The sequence below is a fragment of the Gambusia affinis genome, linkage group LG08 (genome assembly GCF_019740435.1).
Source record: "Gambusia affinis linkage group LG08, SWU_Gaff_1.0, whole genome shotgun sequence".
In the NCBI taxonomy this organism is placed as follows: Eukaryota; Metazoa; Chordata; class Actinopteri; order Cyprinodontiformes; family Poeciliidae; genus Gambusia; species Gambusia affinis.
Genome location: NC_057875.1, coordinates 25,117,015 through 25,141,484, shown reverse-complemented (window position 1 = coordinate 25,141,484; position 24,470 = coordinate 25,117,015). Strand labels below are relative to the sequence as shown.

The 24,470-nt window shown below is 39.0% G+C and overlaps 1 protein-coding gene across 1 annotated transcript; it reads left to right on the top strand.

Moving 5' to 3' along the window:
• mfge8b (milk fat globule EGF and factor V/VIII domain containing b) lies at positions 1–24,201 on the top strand. Its single transcript, XM_044124755.1, has 9 exons — positions 1–201; positions 10,234–10,356; positions 10,516–10,647; positions 17,235–17,436; positions 18,372–18,519; positions 18,731–18,895; positions 21,560–21,727; positions 21,816–21,971; positions 23,281–24,201. The coding sequence occupies exons 1-9, from the start codon at positions 132–134 to the stop codon at positions 23,422–23,424; spliced, it is 1,308 nt and encodes a 435-aa protein (XP_043980690.1). The 5' UTR covers positions 1–131; the 3' UTR covers positions 23,425–24,201.
• Positions 24,202–24,470: the final 269 nt, after the last annotated feature.

Here is a 24,470-nt window from a genome sequence, read left to right as displayed (position 1 = left end):
TTTATAGCGCTCGAGCCACCGCAGCAGCAGCGTCCAAACCAAACCGCCGCGGAGCTCCAACTGAGCCGTTGTCCCGCAGACTGACAAACTGCAGCTTCTTATTTGTTTTTCGACCGACGGAAACAGCGGCCATGGAGGAGCAGGCGCGTTACTTCTTTTGGGCGCAACTTCTCGCAGCTTGCCTGGTGTTTGGAGTGAAAGGTAAGCGGCTGGCGCTGTCACAGTTTTCGTGTTTGTTTACAGTTCAAACGAGCTCATTAACGCCCAGGACGGCCGTGGTTCTGCTCGAGTGATGGACGCGGTTCTCTAAAGTTGTTCCAGGTGCCTGTCTTCTCGAATTAAGTTAACGAACTCACTATAAAACCCCAGGAGACCGTGTTTTACTTATTTCTTTGATAGTGGAGACTCAGTTTCAGGTCGCCAAATCATTAAATCAGTGGGGGGGAAATGAACTGAAAAATGAGCTGCAAAGGGACACTGATAAGTAGAAGGCGCAAATGTACAATACATGTGAGATATTCAACACATACCCGCAATTTGTCCACCATATTTTATGAAGGCTATAACTTACCATCGCGTATTTTGAGAATAGTTTTAATAACAACTAAATAATTCAGTAATTGAAACACTTTAGCAACATAGATTACAGAATAATAAAAGCCTTTTGGTACTTTTTTTTGCGCATTGACCCCTTTATTAAGTGGCAGTAGACACGCAGGCTGTCTATTATTCTTCTCCACTTTTAACCTCCTGCCTTTGGCATCTTGGTTTTGTTTGTATTTCCATGCTTTGAAAACATTTAGGCCAATGAACAAAAGGTAAAACGGTCTTTCCGTAGCCCCCTCTCCTCCATTTGTGCTCACCAACATACCAAAGAACAGGAAGTGCTTTCTTAGGATGATGGATTTTCCAAATGTCATGCTGTCAAAGCGAGGCATACACAACTTGGTTGTATATTTCTCACCAGATGTCAGCCTCTGGGTTTTCCTCGCTCAGCGACCCAAGCTCCTAGAGTCTCCTTGTTTGACATGAAGCGTGCTGTAAAAACCCCTTATCACCAAATCCCACATTTGATCAAGTTTTGTTGTGGAGTGAGCCTTTTATGGCTTGTTTTCTTGATCTCAACACTTTTTTTTTTTTTTTACTGAACTGTTGATTAGCTCTAAGTTGTCGTTTCAGAAGAAACCCCATTTAATTTCCTCAACTGACGACTCAGTGTTTTAGGTATGTGAGTTACCTGTTTGTTTTCTTTTCCTTTGAAACGATGGCATGAAAACCAGAGGACTCCAGAGGCACGGGATGTCTCTGCTGGACATGTTTTCTTTTCTTTCTCTGCGGTTCATGGGTGACAGTTATTGAAAAATAGGTGTGGTGATAAAAGATTAGTCATATTTCCTGGATTCTGTTGTTGGATCCTCCACTGCTAACAAAGTTGACATTTTAGCCCGGAGGATGACAGATGGGAGCGATGCGTCGCTATCTTGTCCTGTAAAATGCATACCAGGCAATTCTATAGAAGAAAGGGCTGATTGCATGGTTTAACGTGATTGGTTGTGTTCAGCAGGTTGTAGGTTGCTTGTCTGTTGCTTTAGCTGCTGAGTGGAGAGAAGTGGAAAGCTGTGTTCTGTGTCAGGGCTGAGACAGTTCTTTTTTCTTTTTTCTTTTCTCTCACAACTGAAGCACTTTTGTTGGCTAAGTGAACCAGGGCTAAAAATAGCCTAACATTGGACCAATGGGAAAGCTTCACCATGCGTTTGTAAATAATCTTTGCTTGTATGCAGGTATATATGAATCATTCTGTATTAAATTTTGTTCAAATTCACTTGAAGATCAATAAAGACATGTTTTAATTGGCAATATATCACCCAAGTAATGCTGACCTCAGTGTCTCAAGCAGTGGAAAGCACATAGGAGTTTAATTTCCTGCTAATATAATAATGTCTGTGCTTCACCGTTACTAAGAACATCGTGCATTGACTAGTATGTGGGTTTAATTTAGGGTTTATAAAGCATAACTCCTGAAATGAGGGGGTTGTTTTTTGCGGCACAAGTTGTTCCTTAAGCTGCCACTAGCTACACTGCTCATGATGCTGTGAATGTTGGTGTATCTGTATCTGGAGATGAATGAGATGTGGGTGTAAAAGTGAAAACCTCAATCCACATCTTATTCAAACGTTGGAGCAACAAACCCCGTAGACTTAGGAGCCTCTACGTACGCAGCATTTTGGGGAAATTACAGTGGGCAGTTTTTTTTTTTTTTTACAGAAGAGTTATGGATTCAACTTATAGGACTAACACAGCTTCTTATGAACTCTGTGATGCTGTCGGTGGAGGTAGCTGCACATTGTCCGAACAAAAAAAAAAAAAACAATCCATCATCATCCTATTTCCCGTCGTCGTTTTCGACAATAGTAACATTTTGTTGTTGATCATGCGACTCGTGACGTGGAGAAAAAAAAGCGTTTCAATAGGGCTGAACAAAACACCTCATCCCACTGCAAAAACTTAATAAAAAAAAAATTGTTTTTTTTTCTTCAAGGCCTCAGTGTTTCCATTAAGATTTATTTTTATAGTTTCATTTATATGTAGCTTGTGAGACCAATTAAAAAAAAAAAAAAAAAAGATGAAACAAAATCGTATTGTATGATTGTTAAATAATTGAGTTTTATTGTATGGAATAAGTATTTGATACTATGGGATAAAATTTATTTGGTTATTAGAGGCTTGATCTCATCTGACCTCCTGACCTTCTCCTGGCCTTTTCTTCTGCATCCTCCATTGGCTCATTGGAAAACTTTAAACGGACCTGGAGCTGGACTGGATTGAGCAGTGGGACTTGGGTCTCACTACAACATTCTAATCCATGACTGTGTAACGTGTTACTAATGGTACCCGGAGACTGTGGGGGAAAAACTGTGGAAAATAATATTCACAATTGACTTAATCAACTCAATTTTCAGCAATAACATCACAATTAAATGTCTTCCAGATCTTGTGCCGCCCTTGGTGCGTCTTGCGGTTGTGTGAATCAAATCTGAATATTCCAACAACAGTTCTGACTCATCCCATCTGCCTCTGATGGGATTTCCCTCCAGGCCTTTGCCTTTTTCAGCACTGCTCACGTTTTCCCCCCCCCATGTTTCTCGATACAAGATTTTCTTGTGTTTTCTTTCGCCCTTCATCTCATTTCAATATTGAACAGCTTCCTCGATCAATATTTTATCACAGTGTGGAATATCTTCTAATTTTGGACGCTGTATTAGTTTACGCCCCACTTTCCAATCTGCTGTGTTCAATATTTCACATGAAGCCATGTGTTTTTTTTTTTTTTTTTTTTTTTTTTTTTTCAGAGCCAGGCAGCACTTGAATCAGAGATCACAAATTGTTCATTCAAACTAGTTCAGTTTAGAAATAACAAGAAAGAGGAAATCAGCATTTTCTTTTATGGTTTGAAAAAAAAAAAAGAAAAAGCAAGGTAGTTTTTGAAATGTTTTCATTCCCGGATCTTATTCAGTTCCACCTCTTCAGAGGAAAGTGTGTTGTGGCGTTGCTGGTGCGTGACTCCGCTGTGTGTATTTATAGACTTTTAGAGCAGGAGCAGATGGCTGTGCTCTGGAGTTGCAATCACAGATTACAGAAAGCTCACCTGCAGCTGGAGTCCTGCTGATCTCAGAATATGTACAAAATAATAAATGAAAAGCTTAACTCTTCATTTTAGTTAATCCTCAGTAAATTCATTTCCTGCTGCTCTTCAGGTTTGACTCCCTTCCCCTGAAGCTCCCTGCTATTGTCTAGCTGGTTGTTGGACTAAACGAGCGCCAACACGCTCGTTTAGACAGGCACGTCAACGCGTCTTTAACGGCTTCCACTATGAGTTAGGGTTACGAAGGCAGGCGACACGACACTCGCTCCATGGCTTTCCGGAACACTGAGTCCTGCGCTGTCCTGTTGGTTTGTGTGGCCCAGCGTGACGGTGCAGAGAGCAGAGCGCGATGCTGCGTAATGCGAAGACTGACTTACCGGTACTACTGCGTATTATTCCCACTGTAGTAATAATGCAGCTTCCGTTCTTCACATGTTTTCCTTTCTTTTACTTTTGTTCTGTCTCCAGCTGACATATCAGATATCACCAGAGAAGCATCATGCGTTTCAGATACTCGGATTCAGTTCAAAAATACTTTATTAATCACATAGGAAAATCAAATAAAATACTCATATATTTTGTATATCACATGATGGGAATCAGAAGGCAGGTACTAGCTTTGATAGGCTCTTAACAAAAAAGTTTACAGGTACAGCTTGGTATGAATTTATTTTTTCTTTTGTTGAACCACTGATTATTTTTATTCTTAAAGGGGCATTATTATGTATGACAGAGTTTTTAGCTTTACTCCGTGTTATGTTGTTCCATTTTCTTAAAAATATCTGGAATAATGCTTTGATTCTTTTATGCATGTTTAAGAAATCCTTGAATCTCCCATGGCAACCATTCAGCTGTGCAAAACGCCTGGTTGGACCTAGCTCCGCCTTCGAGGCACAGCTCCTCCTCAAAGCTGCAGTTTCTAAGCTCCCGCCTCTCAGAGCAGTCTTCCCCTGTTACTAGTCCACTCAGCTCTTTCAGACTAGCCAGGAGCAATTAGCAAACACCTGGTGAAACTACCTGGGCTCATAACAGTTACTTGATTCTTCTATAAAGTTTTTATTTTAAATAAATTAGCCTATTTGCTTATTTTTCCCATAGAACCTAGCTAAAATGTATTTTAAAAAAGTGATATTTTCAAATTTCTTGTCAACTTTAAACATTTTTAACTCAAAAACATGACATAAATGACTGCCCTAGCATCCAACCACCAGGATTAGCAAGTTTTCTGGGGGAAACCTTGAAGCACAAATAACGGTCCTTCAGACTCAGTACAATTAAATAACCATAAAATCAGTGGACACAACAAAAAACTAAATGAGTCAAAGCTGGCAAAAGTTCTGACTTTTGACAGTTCCCAATTTAAAGGGACATTCAGTGTAAACATACTGAGCGGGATGAGGTCGTTGGGTCGCTGTGTTGAGTCACTCATAATAACATCCTCTGCAATCTCGCACAGAAAACATGCTCCGTGCCGGGCATCATTCAGAAAACATTTATCTTGATTACTGCAGCCAAGAATAACGCCCCCCGTAAAATAAACTGCCAGCATAATAGCCTGGCTGCTTTTCTCAAGCTTAGATCTGAATGTTTTTAAACCATTATGCTCAAATGCTCCTTTTGCAACTTAGCATCTGGTTTTGGGGAGTCGCATAACATCCCTACCCCGTGTTTGGTTTGTGTCTCTGGGGACTGTGTTGTCACTTGCAGCTAACTCTCTTTTTTTGTTCTGGTATTTTCTTGGGTTGAGGCTAACTGGAAACGGCTCAGACTATGACTCATAATATGGACAGAGAATAACACAATGCCCTCTGGAAATGGCTTTTCCTGCCAACTATAACTCCGCATACCTTCCTAATGGTGGTCAGGACTGAGCTGGCACAACACTGGGTACCTTCTTAACTATTTTGACAAATGTTTGTTTTTTTCTTTAGTATTAGGTCATGCCCATATTTAGCAGAAAAACGAATTACATGATGGCTTGTTTTTCTTATTGTGCAACTATGTTCCCTATGTGGAACTAAATCGGATATGTATCCGATTGCTTTCAAAGCTTCTGGATTCTGAAAGGTCGTGTTCCATGTTATACGACTTTTGTGTCATTGACACGAGACCTGCGTCATAATTCTGTGCCAGAAGAAACAAGACACAATAAATCCAGATATGAACAATTGCTGAAGCAGCTACAATTATTACAAAAGCAAATCATGAAAGGTTGGTTTTGACTACGCATCCAAACGGGCTTCTCTATAAAAATTGCAGTCAACTCTCCACAAAAAACCCTTTGCTATTTGTGGTGCTTACATTTTCTTGTGACAACGCTGTCATCTCCCATTAGTAACCAACTTAAAAATCGATCCGTAGACGGCAGCATGCATTATTACTTCCATAAACATTACAATCTATGGCGCCTACCTTCTTCTTCTGCGAATATGGGTTGTTTTGGGGTGACAAACCGTTCACACACAAGTCTGACTGCGCTCACATTTAATGAGTAGTATTGGAATTCAGCATAAAATTGGAATTTAACATCAAGACTTGCTGTGTGAACGTAGCCTAATTAGGCTAATTGATCCACAAATAGGACTTTTTTTGCATTGACAAAAATATAGAATATCTCTATTTACATGCATCTATGTATTTAATATATATTTTAAGCAACCAAGACTTAAACCTTTTGTGCATTTCATTTGTGGTAAATGAAGAAATCCCCTGAAATGTAAACTAGCCTCCACCTTAAACTGAATCACCTTTATTGTGAGACGAGCTTCTCGTTTCCCGTGAAAAGCCATCAACAACCCAGGCAACTGTGTAACACGACGGCTCATATTTTAAACTGAGAATCTTACTTCATCATTTGTGTGGCTTTATGCAGTTTTTTTTCTCTATTCCTCATTTTATTGGTGTGCGGCTTTTACAGATGGTCTCATCATTTTGGGAAAATTCAAAGATGCTTTTGGTGGTTTTGTTCTTGGCAGACAACTTTTTACTGTTTCATCATTAATTTAATTTCCTGTCTGGGAGCTGACTTTACCCCCTCAGTTTGTGCAGACCACAAACATTTACAGAGACTGTTAAATAAGCTGAGCAATCTGTCTGTTGTTTTTTTAATTATCTTTTTTAAATACAACAACCTGGATCAGATTGTTCCAGAAATCTGTTTCAGTTTCCTGAAGGGAGCTGGCATAGGAAGGGAGGTTTCATTCCTCTCCTAAGATAAACAAGCAGCGACTTTTCAGATAAAGATGAGTTGTTGGGCCAATGGTGGGAGAATCCCATGAGATGTGAACGTAGTGGACAGGCCTTGACATTGGATACGTCTCTCATATCTCGCATATCCACAGGAAGTGCTTGTCTTGGATAAACCCAGAGGGGATCTCTTCTCTCTCTTACTCCGTCAGCAGCGTAGAGCTGTACACCAGGCATCTCCACAATTCTTGCTAAAATATTACTTAGGTCGTGCGTATTGCTCGACATGGGTATAGACAGAAAAGTGTAACAAAACACATATACTTATTTGTAACATTTATTGTTTTTTTAATTGACCTTTCTTTGAAAATGTATTCATTCATCTGTACTAATAGATTTTGACTTACTGCCACTCTCACTGTTTAGAAGGAAGAGTTATTTAAATGAATTGGTATTTATTTTTTTGTTTCGATATCAATATCTCTACTGGTGCTGATATTTAAAAAAGTTCTAGATCAGGTATCGGTGACAATGCGCCCGAACCATAAGGTCAGATCTATTCAGCCTACTTCTATGCTTTTGTTGTCTGAGGGACATCAAATGTACTCTCTGTTCCATTTGAAAGAAAGTTTGTTGCAGTTTTCTTTTACATGTTTGACCAACATAGGCAACCTGTTTTAGTCAGTTTACATTGGCTGTTGTGCTCCTAGTTGCACTGACTGAACAAATTAAAGTTGTTACGTGTTTTTCCAAACTTGTGAAACTATTGGAGTATTTAAGTGCTGTACTGGTGCAGAGTTACCAAATAAACTTGTAATTCAGGCTGTTTGCAAAAAGAAATATTCAATTCAGTGCTGTTTTTCAGTATCGGAAGTGAAAATATTGGATTGTTGGTCCCCTACTGATAACTAGAATCAATTGGAATGTGTGCATGATTGAACTGAAATGACTTGCCTTGAGAGGAAAGGTGTTATGAATTGGTGCTGTACTGTATAAATGAAACTTAATTGTCTTCTTCTGAAAGCGAAAGCAGAGAGCTTCCTTCTAGAACGAACAGCTATGTGAAAACGTTTTGCAAAGTTGCATTTCAATAAACCACACGGTTTCTGTCCTGTCTATTATATATATTTTTTGCAAAACTCTGTGGCGGTGTATGAATGTGAACCAGAGATTCTTAAAGATGATCAGGCAAGTAGCCCAACCTTCTTTTCTTAAAAATAAAAAAAGCATTAATAATAGTGAAGCCATTTTTATATTTTCTTCCCAAATCTCCATTTCTTTGTCTGGACTGTTTTCTACTGAGCTTTAAATGTAAGCTGATGAGCTGCTGTATGACGGGGAGCAGAAGGTAAACGCAGGCCATGCTCAGAATCATCTTCTAAATGTTGATGACCACACAGCATGGGAAAAACTAATTCATAACAGATGTCAGACTTTTTTCCTTTTTTTTTGTCTTATTCTCATCCTGGCCAACTGACAGATGCCCGATAGCTTGAAACTTTTTTGAATTTCATTCGTAGTAAACGCCAGCAGGGCCATCTGTTTAACTGCTCAGGCTTGACAGAGTTATGCAACCGAACTGAGATCCCAACTGGGTCATCAAATCTACAATAGAATAACTAAAAGACCCATATAATTTGTGGTTGGCACGAATCCAGTCAAAGGCCAAACAATGAGCTGAAATTCTGTCATTTACACATTGAGAGCTATACATAAAGTAATGCCTATAAGCCTTCATGAAAATTAGTGTTAAAGGGGCAAAAATACAAAATTTTTTTTAGCTTTACATCATTTTATGATGTTGTTTCCTCATCAAAAAACATACTTGATGTATTTTCTATTTGATTCCTTCATGCATGTTTGAGAATTCCTTAAATTTCCATGGCAACCATTTTACTGTGTAGAACACCTGAGTGGACCTAGCCCCGCCTTCGAGGACGAAGCTCCTCCTTGGGAGGTTTGAATTTTCTGAGCCTCCGCCTCACAGAGCAAGCCCTCCCTGTGACTCCTTCACTCAGCTCCTTCAGACTAGCCAGCAGCAATTTGGAAACGCCTGGTGGAACTGAGCATCTGCTGAACTCATTATAGGAGCTACTTTCCAGGGCAATTTTGGTAAAAACATTGCTAAAAGGTTAATAGAGGAGCCATGTTGTGATGACTTCCTGAAGGTGGAGTTCCTGAAAGAGCAGGAGTTTTTAAAGAGACAGAGGCCCAATTTCAAGGTGTTAAATTATGAAGTCAAATTTCTTTTATGTCATATTAGATATATGCAGCGTTTTTAGAACTAAAGGCAACAGTTACTTGATTGTGCTATCAGTAGCACAATGTGCATGGAAAACACATAATACCGCCCCTTTAAAAAGAGAGAGCCACAGTGCTTGCTGTGCTGTAAATTCTTTATTTTTCTCATTGTTTGGTAAGATTGTAAAGACCAGAAATCTGAAATTGATTCAGTTTGTAATGTTTTCAAATGGAACCTCAGAGCCTTTTCTTTTCTATTTTTTCTCCACTCAGCTCTATGTGAGCTGATTTTCCTTATCAGAGAGAGCTGCCAGATTGTCAGCTTCATGTCATGCAGCAGCTGCCTGCTAGTGGAAGTATCCAGTGTTTGTTGTTTACAGGGTGGCGATGGCTTACTCAGCTGTTCACACTGTTGCACTCAACCTGTACCAGGCCGGTTGTCATTTAGCCCAACAATGCAGAAGCATGGAATACAACAGAACAGAAAGAGGGTGGATTTTTATGTTATTGTTTGCTCCTTAATGTGATCTCAAAACTTAAAATTAAATGCATATACAGTATATTTTAGTTTATGCCTAAGCTATAGAAATGCACTCTACATACAAGTCTGAAAGCTCCAATAAATATAATTTTCTGTAGATATCGCATTAGGAGTGGGCATTTATCGTATTGCTTATCATTTATTGTAAAAAAAAAAAAAAAAAGTCTTGTGATAAGAATGTGCTTTGTTTATGCTAAGTAAGAAATCTAAACTGACAGCATTATTGGAAAAGTTATTCTTACTATTTTCTCCACTTGTTTGTTACACGAGATCACCAATAAATATCCTATGCTGCTACCATTTGAGGTTTTGGTGACATAAAGGACTTTTCTTTTTTTATTAGTCCTGTAGAAGTCTGTTTCAAATAGGATTTTTTTTTCCCCTAGAGCATTATTTGTGGCGCTATGAATGCTGTGCCAGGCAGTCATGGCCGTACGTTTACCTTAAAAAAGAAGTCATAATTTTTTTATCATTTTTATTGCAATAGCACCGCAAAATATTCCAATAAAATTCTAAATCCATATCGCCCACCCCGATATAGTATATGGATATATGTAAAGTGTTATTATAGTTGTAACATAAGTTTTTTTTTTTTTTGGTGTCGCTCTCGCTCTGCTTGCAGGTGACCTCTGTGAAGTGAACGTTTGTAAACATGGGGGAACCTGTGTGACCGGCACAGGGACTCCGTTCATTTGCATCTGCCCCGACGGCTTTTCAGGTGAAACCTGCAATGAGACTGAGACAGGTACGTTGATTCCTCTCATTCACTCACCAGATGTTTGAGAGAATGCATCAAATAATGACATTATTTTATGCTATGAGGAGCTCCTAACACTTTTAAAGAGAGGTCGCATGATGACTTGCTTTGCTTTCACGTTCTTTTTGCTTTGTTCTCGTCCCAAAGGGCCTTGTAGCCCCAACCCCTGTCAGAACGACGGCGTCTGCGAGGCGACTGGCCAGAGCCGCCGCGGTGACGTCTTCACCGAGTACATCTGCAAATGTCAGCCCGGCTATGAAGGAGTCCACTGCCAAACCAGTAAGACTGTGCTCCATTTGAAATAGCTTTAGCATTAACGTAATGTTTATTCCGAAGTTTTTGGGTAATAAAAAGTAGACGTTTTGGTTGGCAACACAATTTTTGTGTTCCTGTTGTCTGATTTAAAAAAAAAATAAAAATGAAAAATTAAATTAGTCTTTCAGCAGTGTGCCACTGTACCTTTGTTAAATTGGTTGTGAACGTTTTGGATAATGGTGTAGAATTACAGTGGACCCCCCTGCTTATTCACAGTGCAGGATTCGCAGAGTTTTAAACTCTAAATTAAAATCGTCCAATTCACAGATTTATTTTTTGTTTTGTAGAGCTCATCTAAAGTATTTGACAGAAAAAGCAGCTTGGGAAGCTGAAATACATGAGCCTAATTCTACTTGATAAGTTATTGGTTGCTGTTCGGAAGCAGGCCATCAGTTTTCTTGCTGTTGTTGAAGGGTGTTACAGTGCCTTTAGTGAGTGGGAGAGGAACAGGAAGGCTGTGTAGTCAGTACTATTTCTCTGTTATTGGTCATATTTAGAGACACAAACAGCTGTTAAATACAGAAAATGCTGACTAGAAATTATTTTTCTGCCACTGCTCTGGCGCCCCATTTAGTACAGCGCCCACATTTTGGGACACTGGGAGGACTGTGGATGTTGGTAACAGCTATTTAGGGATAGTTGTATTCTCTAATCCCCATGAATATCAGAGGTCCACTGTACTATATTTTTTTTAAATGATTGTTTATTAATCCTTTTTTTAATGCAAACTGCACCATTTTGACAAATTTCAACTTTCCTATAAGCAAAGGCAGTCTTATTTTGGCTGAAAAGCAAGTTTAAAAATGTGAATATGATCTCTTCACAATTGTGACAGGTCCTGGTTTATTTGTTACTTTACACAGTAATTGTGCATTTCATTTTGTAGATTAAAGTTGGAGGTTTTCAATTCATAATGAACAAAAATAGAATGTAGAGATTCCTGCTCTGAACATCAGCTTCTGCACCAACTCCACTTCAAAAATCCAACATAGCTGTCCATACCTATTAAAACTTGCAGTAAATTTTGAGTTACTTGTACTTACAAACATTTGCTGCGCACGCAGACAGATGGCTGCCGTTTACTTGAAAAACATCAACCAAATGTGCACTAAGAATAAAATTTGTCAATCACTATATCAGACAAGCTCAAGTTTGTTCTGTTTGAACATCAATTTCTTTCCCTCCCAGGTGTCCAGGGAGCAAATTTAAACTCTACAAAAGGTAACTCTACAAATGCAGCTTGAGAAGCAATCGCCATGTTTGTGTTTGTGTGTGTGTGTGTGTGTGGGCGTGTGCGTGCGTGTGTGTGTGTCTACCTTGCTGTCTGTCTTTCCTTCTTCAGATCTAGATGTTCTTTTGTTTTCTTGGCTGCATGGAGAGGTGGTGGAATACCAAGAACACGCACATAAACACAGATGGGATAATCACCAAGTACAGCTTTAAGGAATTGTTCGCGAGCCAAGGCAAGGAGTTAAAATATGACGGTTATTTCTGCGTTGGATGCCCCACACGCGTCTTATCTTACCATTCTCGCCTCATACTGGCGCCTCAGCCAGTTAAGTCCCTTCCTGTTATCATCTATTTTAAACCAGAATCCTTAGAGCACAACTTGGATTACTCTCATTTAACTTTTTAAATACAACCCAACTATTTGTTTGCCCTTTTGCTCAACCGCAAAAGCCACAAATCACAGCTCATTAAAATCTGTTCATCCACAAGTCAAATTTATGGCTGGATTAACAGGCCTCTGCAGAGAAGTCATTTCCACTAACTGGTTGAAACCTTCCCCTTTGATAATGTGAAGACTTAATACGGCAGTGGTGAGTCAGGGGAAACTGTCATGTGGACAACGAGGTCGGGGAGGGCTCAGCATTTGTTGGTTGGGGTCACAGGTTGGCATCAGACTCTCAGGATATAATAGGTAGAAAAGTCACTGAGGCAAAAAACTTTAAACAAATATATATATATATATATTTAACCAGGGGTGCAAGGAGATGTCATACAAGATCTTGCAATATTAATACATTACAATATTTCTTGTTGAGGTAAAGGCTGTAATGTGAACTACAGTCGCATCATTTGTATGGCTCAATGTCGGGCTTCTAGTTGGAACTATAAATGCAACAGAGAGACAAGGCATGAAAACTGTCAAAGTGCTCCAAGTTGTTTAGATGTAAGAAGAGGCAAAAAGCATTGCTATGACAACCACTGGATGGATGTCTAATGGTACGTTAAGCTACATAACAATCACAACTCACCTTCAGTAGCAACTGGGAAATAAAGTACGGCAGGTTGTGCGTATGAAACAACTTAAGTCTGATGAGATGAAAACGAATCAGAAATGAATCATTGGTTTGTTGAATTTGTGACTGCAATCTATAAACATGCAGCATAAAAGCCTTTTTAAGCTTAAATTTGATCTTTGAGGTTTTCTCGAAAGACTCGTTCTCACCAAATAAGTGTTGTGTCTTGTGAGTTTTAAGTATTGCGACCCCGCCCACCATTTATAACAGAAAATAATTTTATTACTCGTACATCTGCTAAAATAACTGTTATTGTAGTTATAATAATATGTGGAACGCTTAAATATTTTTGCTATATGAAAGACACAAAGTGCTGTCAGGAGTTTAGTGGTTTTCAACTTCTTATTGTATCAAATTGTATCCTTTTCCCACAGTGCAAGAGATTAATTGCTCTTTAGTCGACCAATTCCAGAAAGAAGAACAGTTTGTTTCTGTGGGCTCTGTTCCTTCAGTTTGAACAATTTGTTCAGTTTCTTTAGCTATATTTTACAAGACACTTAAGAAGACAAAATTTGAGGGAAAAAAAAAAGAAATGTCAGGAATTCAAAATGGACTGGAATAGAGGGTGAGAAGTGACCGTGTTTGGTCTATTAGGATTTGGTGTCAACTGTGAAAAATATGTTCAAAACCATTTTAGATCAAATGTTTTTGGTTTTTTTCCCTTCATTTTTTTTCATCCCTTTTTAGAAACGGATCAAGGGAAAGCAAATCTGAGAGAAAAAGCTTAATCACGTGCGCGCTGCACATCCCACAAGAATAAACCACACACTGCTCATGATCTCATGTGCAGACTGTTTTATCATACACACACACACACACACACACGGTTCATCCCTCACGCAAACGCAGCCAACAGAAAGTGGCGGTCCACAATGAATGTCGGGAACGTCAGCTCTGCTGCTGTTGCCGGGCGAAAAAAGTGAACATGGAGGCGGAAAGGTGAATGAAGTCTGCTCTCTTTCCAGTTTCACACTCGCTACTCGGGTCTGACTGCGGCTTTTCTGACCGCCCTGGATGGCAGAGGGAAGGAAGTGCGTTCAAGAGCGTGTTGAGAGAGTGATGCCACTAGCGGCTCACTTCAAGCCAAAGCAGATGGATGGAAACAGTGAGGGAAGGATCCTTCTTCCTGTTTATCATCTTCTGAAGCCAAAGGTTTCAGAGCAACTTCGGGTGCATATTTTTACTTTTTGGAAATCGCCAGATAGCGTGTATGAGTGTACTAATCTCTCAGTAGATTTGGGGAGAGTTTTCACTCCTCCCAGGATGTGGTTGTGTGTGTGTGTGTGTGTGTCTGTGTGTGTTTGGGCAGACTGGGCTCCGTGGTCCCTGATGAATACATACAGGGTGTTGGCATGCGTTCTCGCCCCGTCATGGTCCGGATGGAGAGGGGATGAGAGTTTCCTGGTTTATTTTGTCTGAGTTAAATACCCTCTTAACATGGAGGACGCGAAACTACATCAGCTGGACTTTAATAAGTTGTTGCCCTTTAAGTAGCCAGCAACTAGAACTGCAATATTTCTTATTTTTACCTCAAAAAGGTTTCACTTTTACACCATTTCAAACAAACAAAAAAAAAAAAATGCATCCACATTTTTACAAATCACAAAATTATAAAAAAAATTATTGCTGAACAATAAATTGTCCCAGAAGTTATTGCGACAAACGATAATGTTGTTTTGTGACTGTTTTCAAGTAATATAATGGTAACGGCATAATAATGCAAGAACTCATTCTCAAAGATCAATGAACTTTTTAAATTCTAATTAACATTTAACACTGCAACTGGAAGACACTAAGTATTTGAAGTAAACATAACAGAAATGATGGATAACTTCAGCTTCTAATCATCAACCTCACAGAGCAGCCCTGCCTCTCTCAGCTCCTTCAGACTAGCCAGCAGCAATTGGCAAACACCTGATGGAACTGCAAATCTGCTGAGCTGTGGCAGCCACTTCTGTTAAAAATATTGTTAAAGGCTTAATGGAGGAGCCATGTTGTGATGACTTCCTGAAGGCAGCGTTTCTGAGAGAACAGGCGTCTTTAAAGAAACAAAGGAACAATTTCAAGAGATGAAATTACTAAGTTGAATTTCTTTTGTTATATCTGGTGTGTACAGCTTTTTTTATAGCAACTGAAAGTAACATAGTTTCATAATTGTGCTTAAAAATGGCACTATGTGCCTGGAAAATACATCATATGGCACTCGTTAAAAATTAGATACAGTGTTTTGTGTTGTTTTCTTGTTAGTCTTGCTCTTCACAAACACTATGCAGGATCAGGTTTCAAGCAAAGCCCTGAGAATACCACTGGTTTTTCACTTTATACAGAGAAAAAAAAAAAGTAGGGTAGTGGATTAAATTTAGGAGCTTATGAAATGAAGTTGTAGCTCAATCCTATTGGAGCCTAGAGGGACGCAGCTTCACCTGAGGCTCATGGGATATCTTTTTTTTGTTTGTTTTCCATTTTATTAAATCACATGCCATTTGATAGGTATTTCTCAAACCTATATAAAAAGAGAACCACAGACGTTTATGAGTTTTCAACCAAGCTTCTGTCTGCAGAAGAAGACGCAGCAAACCACTTCTCCAAGGTGTTTACCACGCGATCTGACTCTCTGCATCAGAACTGGTCTTTTATTACAAAACAGAGCAGGAATGGAATGTGGCGTGAGGATTATTCTGAATAGAGAAAGAAAGAAAAGAATACAGAAACTGACATTCTACACACAGGCCATTTAGAAAGTATCCCAAGATGAGAAGCAGCTGCAGCTTCAAGGTTTAGGGAAAAAACAAGTTTTGCCTTTCACACGGTTTAACAAATTCCTCCTCACTGGGATGTGAATACTAAACCTATGAATGAGAAGCAAACTGGTAACGACTTATGTGAGAATGATAACAAAACATAATTGTTCTAACACCATTCATAGTGGGCAACAAACATTTTGACAAATTTTTCACAATGTTTGCCTTGCAATCAAAACGATGGTGCACTGTTAGGTTTTTAAAATTCTTCAGTCACCACTTAGCATTTCTGCAGGTAGTTAATCAACCTCTACAAGTGGAGTCTTTCTGTCTGACGTTCTGAAATTTGACTTCAACAATCCAGTTCTTTTGTTTTGTGCATTGGTGGAAATTAATTTGATCAATAAAGTATTGCTGTAAACAAATATTCCCTCTGTGTCTTAGTTAAAGGAAGCTGGATTCTCCATATCTGAAAAACCAGTGTGCCTAATTATCCAGAGCGTGCGGCTGCACAGTTCAAAATTATTATATCCCTCCTATGATGGGTGAAAATAACTGTTTGGACACAGAGCTATTTATAGAGGCAGTGTGTGGGCAGTAAGATGAAACTGTGCGTGTGTTTTTGCTGGTTAGAAACATTACATCTGTCTCTCTGGTTGGCTTGTGCGTTTTACGCTACAATGACGGTAACCAATGGGGACTGAAGCTGGAAGATGTGTGTCGAAATCTTCTCTAAAGTCTAAAGTAAAAAAAAAAAGTGTTAAAAGTATTTGGAGCAGTTTGTCAAAGGCTGCATGGGTGAGAAATTATTTTTTTACTTGTCCTAATCTGAATATTATTTTGGGGGAAAAGAACTACTGGTGCTTACGGGCGCCACCAGGGGTCAATGGAAGGAATTGCAGGGGAAAAATTAGCACATTGTACATTGCACTAAGATTTTCCCTTAATACATTCTGTTTTTAGTTCTCCTTTATATAATCATCTGCTTAACCACATAATCTCTTGGTGCAGCTGGATTTTTCAGACTGCAACAGTTTTACAAGATTACACGAAGTCACTAGAGAAGAAATAATCTTGCTTCACTAACCCTCTTTTCTCTGCAGCTGTGGTCTTCCTGGTTTGGTTTCGGCTACTGTGCCTTCCCAAATTATTCGTGCACAGTGAGCGTTTTCACATTTAGCCATTTAACAGCCACAAACTTCAATAGATTCATTCTATTTTTGTTTGTTTGTACATCCTTTATAATGATGCTTTTTTTTAAAAAATTCTCGTCCCTTGATCTTGTATCCCTAAATGAAACCCAGTATAGATTCCGTGGACAAGATAATGAGTCGTGCATTCTACAAATCCGTGATTTGATACAAATTAGAGGGCACTGTAGGCTTTGCTGAAAGCATGACGTTGACTTCCTCTAACATTTCTAACGCTTGAGTTTTATACAAAACGCACCGAGGCTGGCCGTCCTACCCGACCGCCGTAAATGATGCAGTGATTCATCTCTCCGCAGACGTAAACGACTGTGTCGGCCAGCCGTGTGAGAACGGCGGCACCTGCCGGGACTTGGACGGAGACTTCAAATGCCACTGCCCCTCTCCATATGTGGGCAAACATTGCCAACTGCGTGAGTGTAACCGACTCGCACCGTCATCGTCTTACAGAATGGCGGCAGAAGTGCTCGGGCGAGTGATCGATGACTTAATGGAAGGAGTGTAATAGAGAAGTGAAGGACTCAACCGAATATGATTGAGTTGGGAAGATGGCCAAGTGCAGAGCTTCAGGATGATCGATATGTAGAATAGAAATGGCTTTCTCTAAATGAAAGATCAATACTTTTTATTCAGCTCCACTGCTGTGTGTCCTGAATGAGTTTTTGGTTCTTTAAAGAGCTGCAACTGTACAGCCATGCATTAAACCATCCTTGCATTAGTTTTCTTTTAGTGCAGCCCCCAGAGAAAATGCTTCAGATTATATGATTTGATTATTTTGTGGTTTAGGAGAAATTTGAATGTTTGAGTCAGGGCAGCAAAAGTAAAAGTTTTTTTTTTTTTTTTCATGACATTTCCAATTTTATTTTAATTATCTTTTCTTTTGTTTTCCTCAATTTTTCTAAAAAAGAAATTACAAATGACAAATCTTTTCAAATGTGGCTTTTATTTAAATCATCCCTACTGTGAGTTGTCTGAAAAAGCCTTTCTGTTTATGAGGATATGGTTGTCATATTAGCAGAATAAAATCACTGTCTTAACAGAAAATGTCTTAAAATTAAGAGAAAGTGGATTTAATAAGTGTAAAGATTTGATTAATTACTTCTGCGACAGAGACTTGGTTGTTTTAAAGTCCCGCTAGTGGTAATAATTTGATGCTGATGCGTTATAAGACTAAGTATTTCTGTAAAACTTTTATCAAAATGTAAATTCACAAAATGTTCCTCACAACTAATTATTTTTTTGTTTTGGAGTTCTCATAAAGTTACTGCTTCACTCTCCTAATATTACAGCTTTATTCTTGTAATACTATGACGTTAATCTGGTAACGACAACAAAAACCATTTGTAGCCTCGTCCTAACAATCAAAGTCCAGATAAACAGAATCTCTGGTCAAGCAAGATGGCTGACATCACTAAATCTAAATTTTTCAAAAATTGAATCAAAGAGTCCCAGATCACGGCCTCGTCGATCCGCTACACCATGCTGGGTCTGCAGCGCTGGGGCACGGAGCTGGCCCGCCTCCACAACAAGGGACTGGTCAACGCGTGGAGCGCTGCTCCTCATGACAAGAACCCCTGGATACAGGTCAGCACAGTCATGTATTTCAGTGTAACATAAGCAGCTTGGATCCATACTGACGAAAGACGAACTACAGGAGCGGGATCATTTCAACATTTCTATTTACGTCTTGTGGAAAGACGGTTTCTTGAATTCCATTTTGTCTTGCCTTTTCAAGCGCTAATTATCAACCTGACTCGACTTGTATGAAAATAAAAATCTTGTCATCTGTTGGTAGATCAACATGCAGAGGACGATGCGTTTCACGGGCATCGTGACGCAGGGTGCCAGTTGCATCGGCACAGCAGAATTCATCAAGGCCTTCAAAGTGGCTTCCAGTCTGGACGGCAGGACGTACACCATGTACAGGACCGAAGGACAGAGAAGGGACCAGGTGAGGATGTGAGGAAGGAGACATTAAGGAGGTTTCAAACTGATCAGATTAAAGGAAAGATTTTAGGATACAGGCAGTCTGATTTATTTACAACTTTTTTGCAATTTATAAATTGGAATCATCTTTGAATAAGAAAAGTTGAAAACGTATAAATGGTAATAAATGGTAATATACTTCCACAAACATTATTTTGTTTTATTGCATTTTTATGTCCTAAATTTAAAAATCCTTGCATTATTTTCTTTTTAAATCAGCCCACTTTGGATCAAAGTAATTTTGAATTTGAATTGGAAGGTTTTTACTAATAAAGATCTAAAAAGTGTTGCATGAATTTGTAATCAGACCCTTTTTTGTTTGATACCCCAAAATAAAATTCACCTGAACACTTTATTCTGACTGGGAGATGTTAGGGCCGCCATCTCATTTATCATGTATCTAAATCTACAGCCTTAAAATGTCTTAAATTCATGTATCTAAATCTACAGCCTTAAAATGTCTTAATCATTTTAAAACATGTAAGTTGGCCTTGTAAAACGTTAATAACACATCTAAAATTTAATCTCTATTTTATTCTCTGTAGATTTTCTCGCGTAACATTTCTGTCAAGCGAAAGTTTGACATCATAATTGCTCTCTGAATAAAGGCGGTTCAGGCTACTGCTAAGTAGCTGTTAATATACCTGTTCTAGCTAGCTAGCTTTTTTTGGGTTCCTCATAGGAAGGTGCAAATTTATTACCAGTTAGCTGGATAACGTTCGTCTTCACCACTGTACGATGCCAGACGCATTCTGTGCAAAAAGCTTAGTGTTACTGCTCCATAAAACATACAGGTTTCTTTGGTACATTTCTGTCGCATTATGACTTAAATTGTCATAATGGTCTGACAACAGTCTAAGAAACCCCAAAAGGAAATGGTTAACTTTCAGGCCTACTGTAAATTTAGAAAATAAATCTTTCAAACCTTCCTCAGGCTCATTTCTCTCAACATGGATGTTGCAATCCGCAGTGACGGGTATCCTGCCCTGTCAGGCTGTCTGTCTGCTGGGGGACACACACACACACACACAGTGTCCACGTTCTCGGGTCACTAACCATTGAAACTGTTCTTCAGTTGGCAAGAGATCTTTAGCGTCTACTCAACAGAAACTGAGCTTTCAATTTCTCCTGTGTCTAAAGATGAGCAACAAATGTGGAAAAAGTCTGAATATTTTCAACACAGACTATTGTGCTCTGTTTATTTTGGTTTTTTCAAGTCTTTCAAGTCAAATGTCTTTTCGCCACACGCTTCCTTTGAACTCACTGGGCTTTTGCACTGCTCCATGTTTTTATTTTCACAGTCGTCCTACTGGTCACATAATCGTCTCTTCCCTCTTACGCTTCCACCAGCATTAACTCACATAGTTCCATAACCGTAGCATTATTTGAGGGGTTTCTGTTTTTATTTTAAACAGTCATTTGAATGTCTGTCTTTCATTGTTAAAAATCATTTTGTTTCAAAGCAGTTTCACGTTTCCTTGATGTCATTTAGATTTACGCTTTAATTTGTTTAATACAATGAAGGACAAGTTGAACAGCTAAATAATTGTGAAACAGCCTAATTTCAGGGTTTGTACAGGTGCTTGAAAACGTTTGGAATTCATTTAGTTGTTTTCAAGGTTTGGAAAGTGCTTGATTTCTGTACAAAGTCTTTCAAAGTGCTTTATATTGAAACTGCGCAATTTTATAATAAATTTAGAAAGTGTTATTGTACCAGATACCCTCGTAAACCTGATTTAAAAATAGACACATTTTTTTCATCGCTGTCTGAAGTTACATCAGAATAAAATTTTCTTATTTTAGGTCAGTTATAATCACCAAAATTATTACTATTTGCTGAATGCAAGAACAATTTTTAGAGATTAGACGCATCTTTAAAAATGCATTTTGTTTAAGTTAAGTTTACCTCGTTCTTGGTGTAAAATGTAAAATACCATCAAGACATTATTAACAGTAATAAATATATAATAGTGAACTAAAACTGTCTATTTTTAAGTTCATTTGTGTTGTTTTGATTTCTGCAACGTAATGCTGGAAAAGCTTTAAAACTTAGCTTGAGAAGTTCTTGAGTTTGACTGAGGGAAATGGAAACAAACCCTGTTATTAGCTGTGTGACAAACCCGCAGTCATTAAAAATGTGCTCTAGAAAGCCTTGAGTTTCGTTCTACTTGGAGACGCATCAAGAAGTTGGTGACTGGAATCTCAAAAATCAGATTTTTTTTTTTTTTTTGTCTTTTCAGTGAACGCACCGCATCTTTTAAGAAGTGAATTGAACTGTTATGCTGGTTCAGTCAGTCCTTTATGAAACTACATATTTAACCAGTAGATGGCAGCAGAGATGAATAACTACACTTTTTCCACTGGAAACGGTTTGATCTTTAAGGCCCTAAGTGTTAAAATGGGGGAATTGAAAGGAGTTGAATCAATAAAACTCAGTTTTACAGCAGCTTCTCTCGCATAAGGATGGATGGAAAGAAATATTTTGGAACTCAAAAGATTTTGGTACAGGCAGATCAAACCTTGACAAATGTTACTAACTGTGCACTAAACTCTGATTGCCTCCTCACCTCTTCCTGATGGAGCTAGTGGGCTGTGAACTCAACGGTAAACACACACACACACACACACACACACACACACACCTGTGTCTCGCCTGGTGTTGGACCGCCAGATCACGGCTTCCAGCACCTTCCGCACCTGGGGCATGGACGCCTTCACCTGGCTGCCGCAGTACGCCCGGCTGGACAAGCAGGGCAAGACCAACGCCTGGATTCCCGCCACTAACAGCCGGTCTGAGTGGCTGCAGGTGGGAGGCGATGGAGACACATTTTGGGTTTGTTTGATCTGACATTCTGGTTTGTAAAGTAGTCTTTTGTGTGTGTGTGTGAGTTTAGGTGGACCTGTCGTCTCCCAAGAGGATAACAGGAATCGTCACTCAGGGAGCAAAAGACTTCGGCTCTATCCAGTTTGTTTCATCGTTCAAAATAGCCCACAGTAATGATGGAAGGTCCTGGACTGTCCTGCAGGACGAAACCACGCGCAAAGACAAGGTTGGTCCAACAGCATGGATTGAGCCCAACTTACATAAAAAAGTTAAAGAAAAAAAAAAAGTAGATGTGCTGATTGAAAATTAAGTGAACCTAAAATGCTTCTGCAAGAGTTATTTTTCTTTTTTTTTTTTCCATTACACGGAAAAAACTAATAAAACCGACTAATACAAATACGTTGCACAGAATATATTAGGAATATGATCGGGAGGGATGTTAAAAAGATGAGACAAAGAAATCGGGTCAAGTCAATATCACAGGAAAAGGTTGTACATTTTCATCTTTACTCTTACTTCAAACCCTTATTATACTTTCCTTAGGAAACAAACACTGCCGTATATATGAAAGAGTTTATTTTGTACTTTGCTGGTTGCTAGACCGTTTACAATTAGATGAGGCTGTCCAAGAAATAAAAAAAAAATTCCTGCTACATTGCTTTTTACCATTACTTTTTTGAAAATTCTGCATGGAAACATTTTAATACGATGTCTGTGGTTCAGTATCAGCCCATACCGATCCGATACAGAAAAACTGCGCTGAAGTGACTTAAAATGTTTCTTTTTCATCTAGACACAGACATAATTGCACTGAATTCAAAATGTATTTGATAACTCTGCACCAGTACAGCACATTTAAATACACTGATGGCTTCACAAGTTTGTTCAAACAAATAAAAACAACTTTAATTTGTTCAGTCAGTGCGATTAGGAGAAGCCGATGTAAATGAAATAACAAAGAAGCTGACAAAAGCAATTGGTTGACTACTTTTGGTCTAACCAGTATTTTTATTTATTTATTTTTTTACATGTATTGTTCAAGCATGTAAAAATTAAACTGCAACAAACCTCCTTTCATATGGTACAGAAAGTGCAATTAGAAATTCTAAATCTAAAGTATAATAAAGCAATAGATCACAAAATATGGAATTTGACTGAATAGATCTGCACGTATGGATTGGGCACATTGTCACCAACATGCAATGCAGAAATGTTTTCAACATGCAGATAGTAATATCAGATCAGTGCTTCAGTAAGTTTAGAGAGGAATAAACAACATTTCAGTCTCTAGAGGTGCAAAACTTTGAGGCGTCATCTAAAGGACCAGGAGGCTGAATCCAAATTATGTGGATGAAGTTGAACACTTTTCATCAGTCTGTCACATAAAAGAAATCCTCCTAAGATTCAATTGTTTGGTCGTGACGTGGCATTCTGCATATGCCAGCTGTAAACGTAGCTCTCCCAGTAAAATTCCAGTCCTGCTTCACAACTAAAACCACTTTAAAACTTTGCTGAAGCTGCTTTTGTCTGCCCAGATCTTTACTGGCAACAGCGACAACAACGTTCACAAGAAGAACATCTTCGAGCCGCCGTTCTACAGCCGCTACGTCCGCGTCCTGCCCTGGGAGTGGCACGAGCGCATCACCCTTCGGATGGAGCTGCTGGGCTGTGACGAGTAGCAAGGTCTCTGCTCTACGTTCACATCACACCTCCCCCACCCTGCCCCAATCCTCTGTTCTTTCCTCCTGAGCCGTACCTGCACTGCCTTGCTCTCAGCCCTAGGGGGCAGCAAACGATAGCGTAGCACTCCACCAAAAGCATGGCTGCTCCGAGGTGGGAGTCGTTACCCCCTAACCACTGTGAGCAGAATCTCGATTCAGCTAAACTTGCCTGTTCTTTTTTTTTTTTTTGGTTGTTTTTGTTTTTCCTGTTTTGAATCAAATCGCTTCAAGAAGCAGAGCAAGGTCCGCTCTTATCCCCCCATGTTTTATGAAATAAAAGTGTTAACTTCCTCCTCCTCCTCGTGTCGGAAGTCAGGGCGACTCAGTTAGTGCTGCTTGAACTCTGATCCTGGATCAGCTCTACCTGGAACAGCGAACCTCAGAGACCCACAGCTGGTGATGTACATAACCCAACCTTCAGTCCAACACTTACTGTCCCTTCAAATCCGTATGTAGATTATCTCTAGACAACTCTTTGAGGTGTACATATATGGTAGTTTTATCCTAAAAAAAAGTATTTTATCTAGAAACCTAAAAGTTTTATGAACATGTTTGCTGTGATTCTGTTAAGTAAACTAAATAGTGTTTATAAGAGTTTTATATTGGTGAAAAATCTAAAGTAAGACCAGTTTATGTTCCTTTTTCCTCCTTTGTTTTGTGAGGTTCGACATCCAGAGAGTAAACTCTGTATTTATTAATTCCTCAGGAAGCATAAATTTTTTATTTTTTTTTAAATCCAAAAGTCTGCTAAACATATGTCTGAAAGTATTTGTAAAATCAGGCTGCTTGACTCCTCCCACTGTAGTTTATTCTCAAGATGCCATATTTGTGAAACCTAAAGTGATGTTGACGCTCGTAACAGAAGAGGAATGTTGAGTCCTCGTCGCTGTTGGCTGTGATTGGTTACTCAAGCGTCACGGTCAGTTCCAGTGACGAAACGAACACCCACACTGATCAGCTATTGGAAACAAAGAGAGGATGATGACTGCAGGTCCATAAACTTA

What these genes read in the sequence shown, in the direction of transcription:
- mfge8b (XM_044124755.1), top strand. Translation starts at nt 132, where the DNA reads ATGGAGGAGCAGGCGCGTTACTTCTTTTGGGCGCAACTTCTCGCAGCT. An exon ending in CTGCAATGAGACTGAGACAG is followed by an intron (nt 10,357 to 10,515) that starts GTACGTTGATTC and finishes CTCGTCCCAAAG; the next exon opens with GGCCTTGTAGCCCCAACCCC. An exon ending in GATGACTTAATGGAAGGAGT is followed by an intron (nt 17,437 to 18,371) that starts GTAATAGAGAAG and finishes TTTCAAAAATTG; the next exon opens with AATCAAAGAGTCCCAGATCA.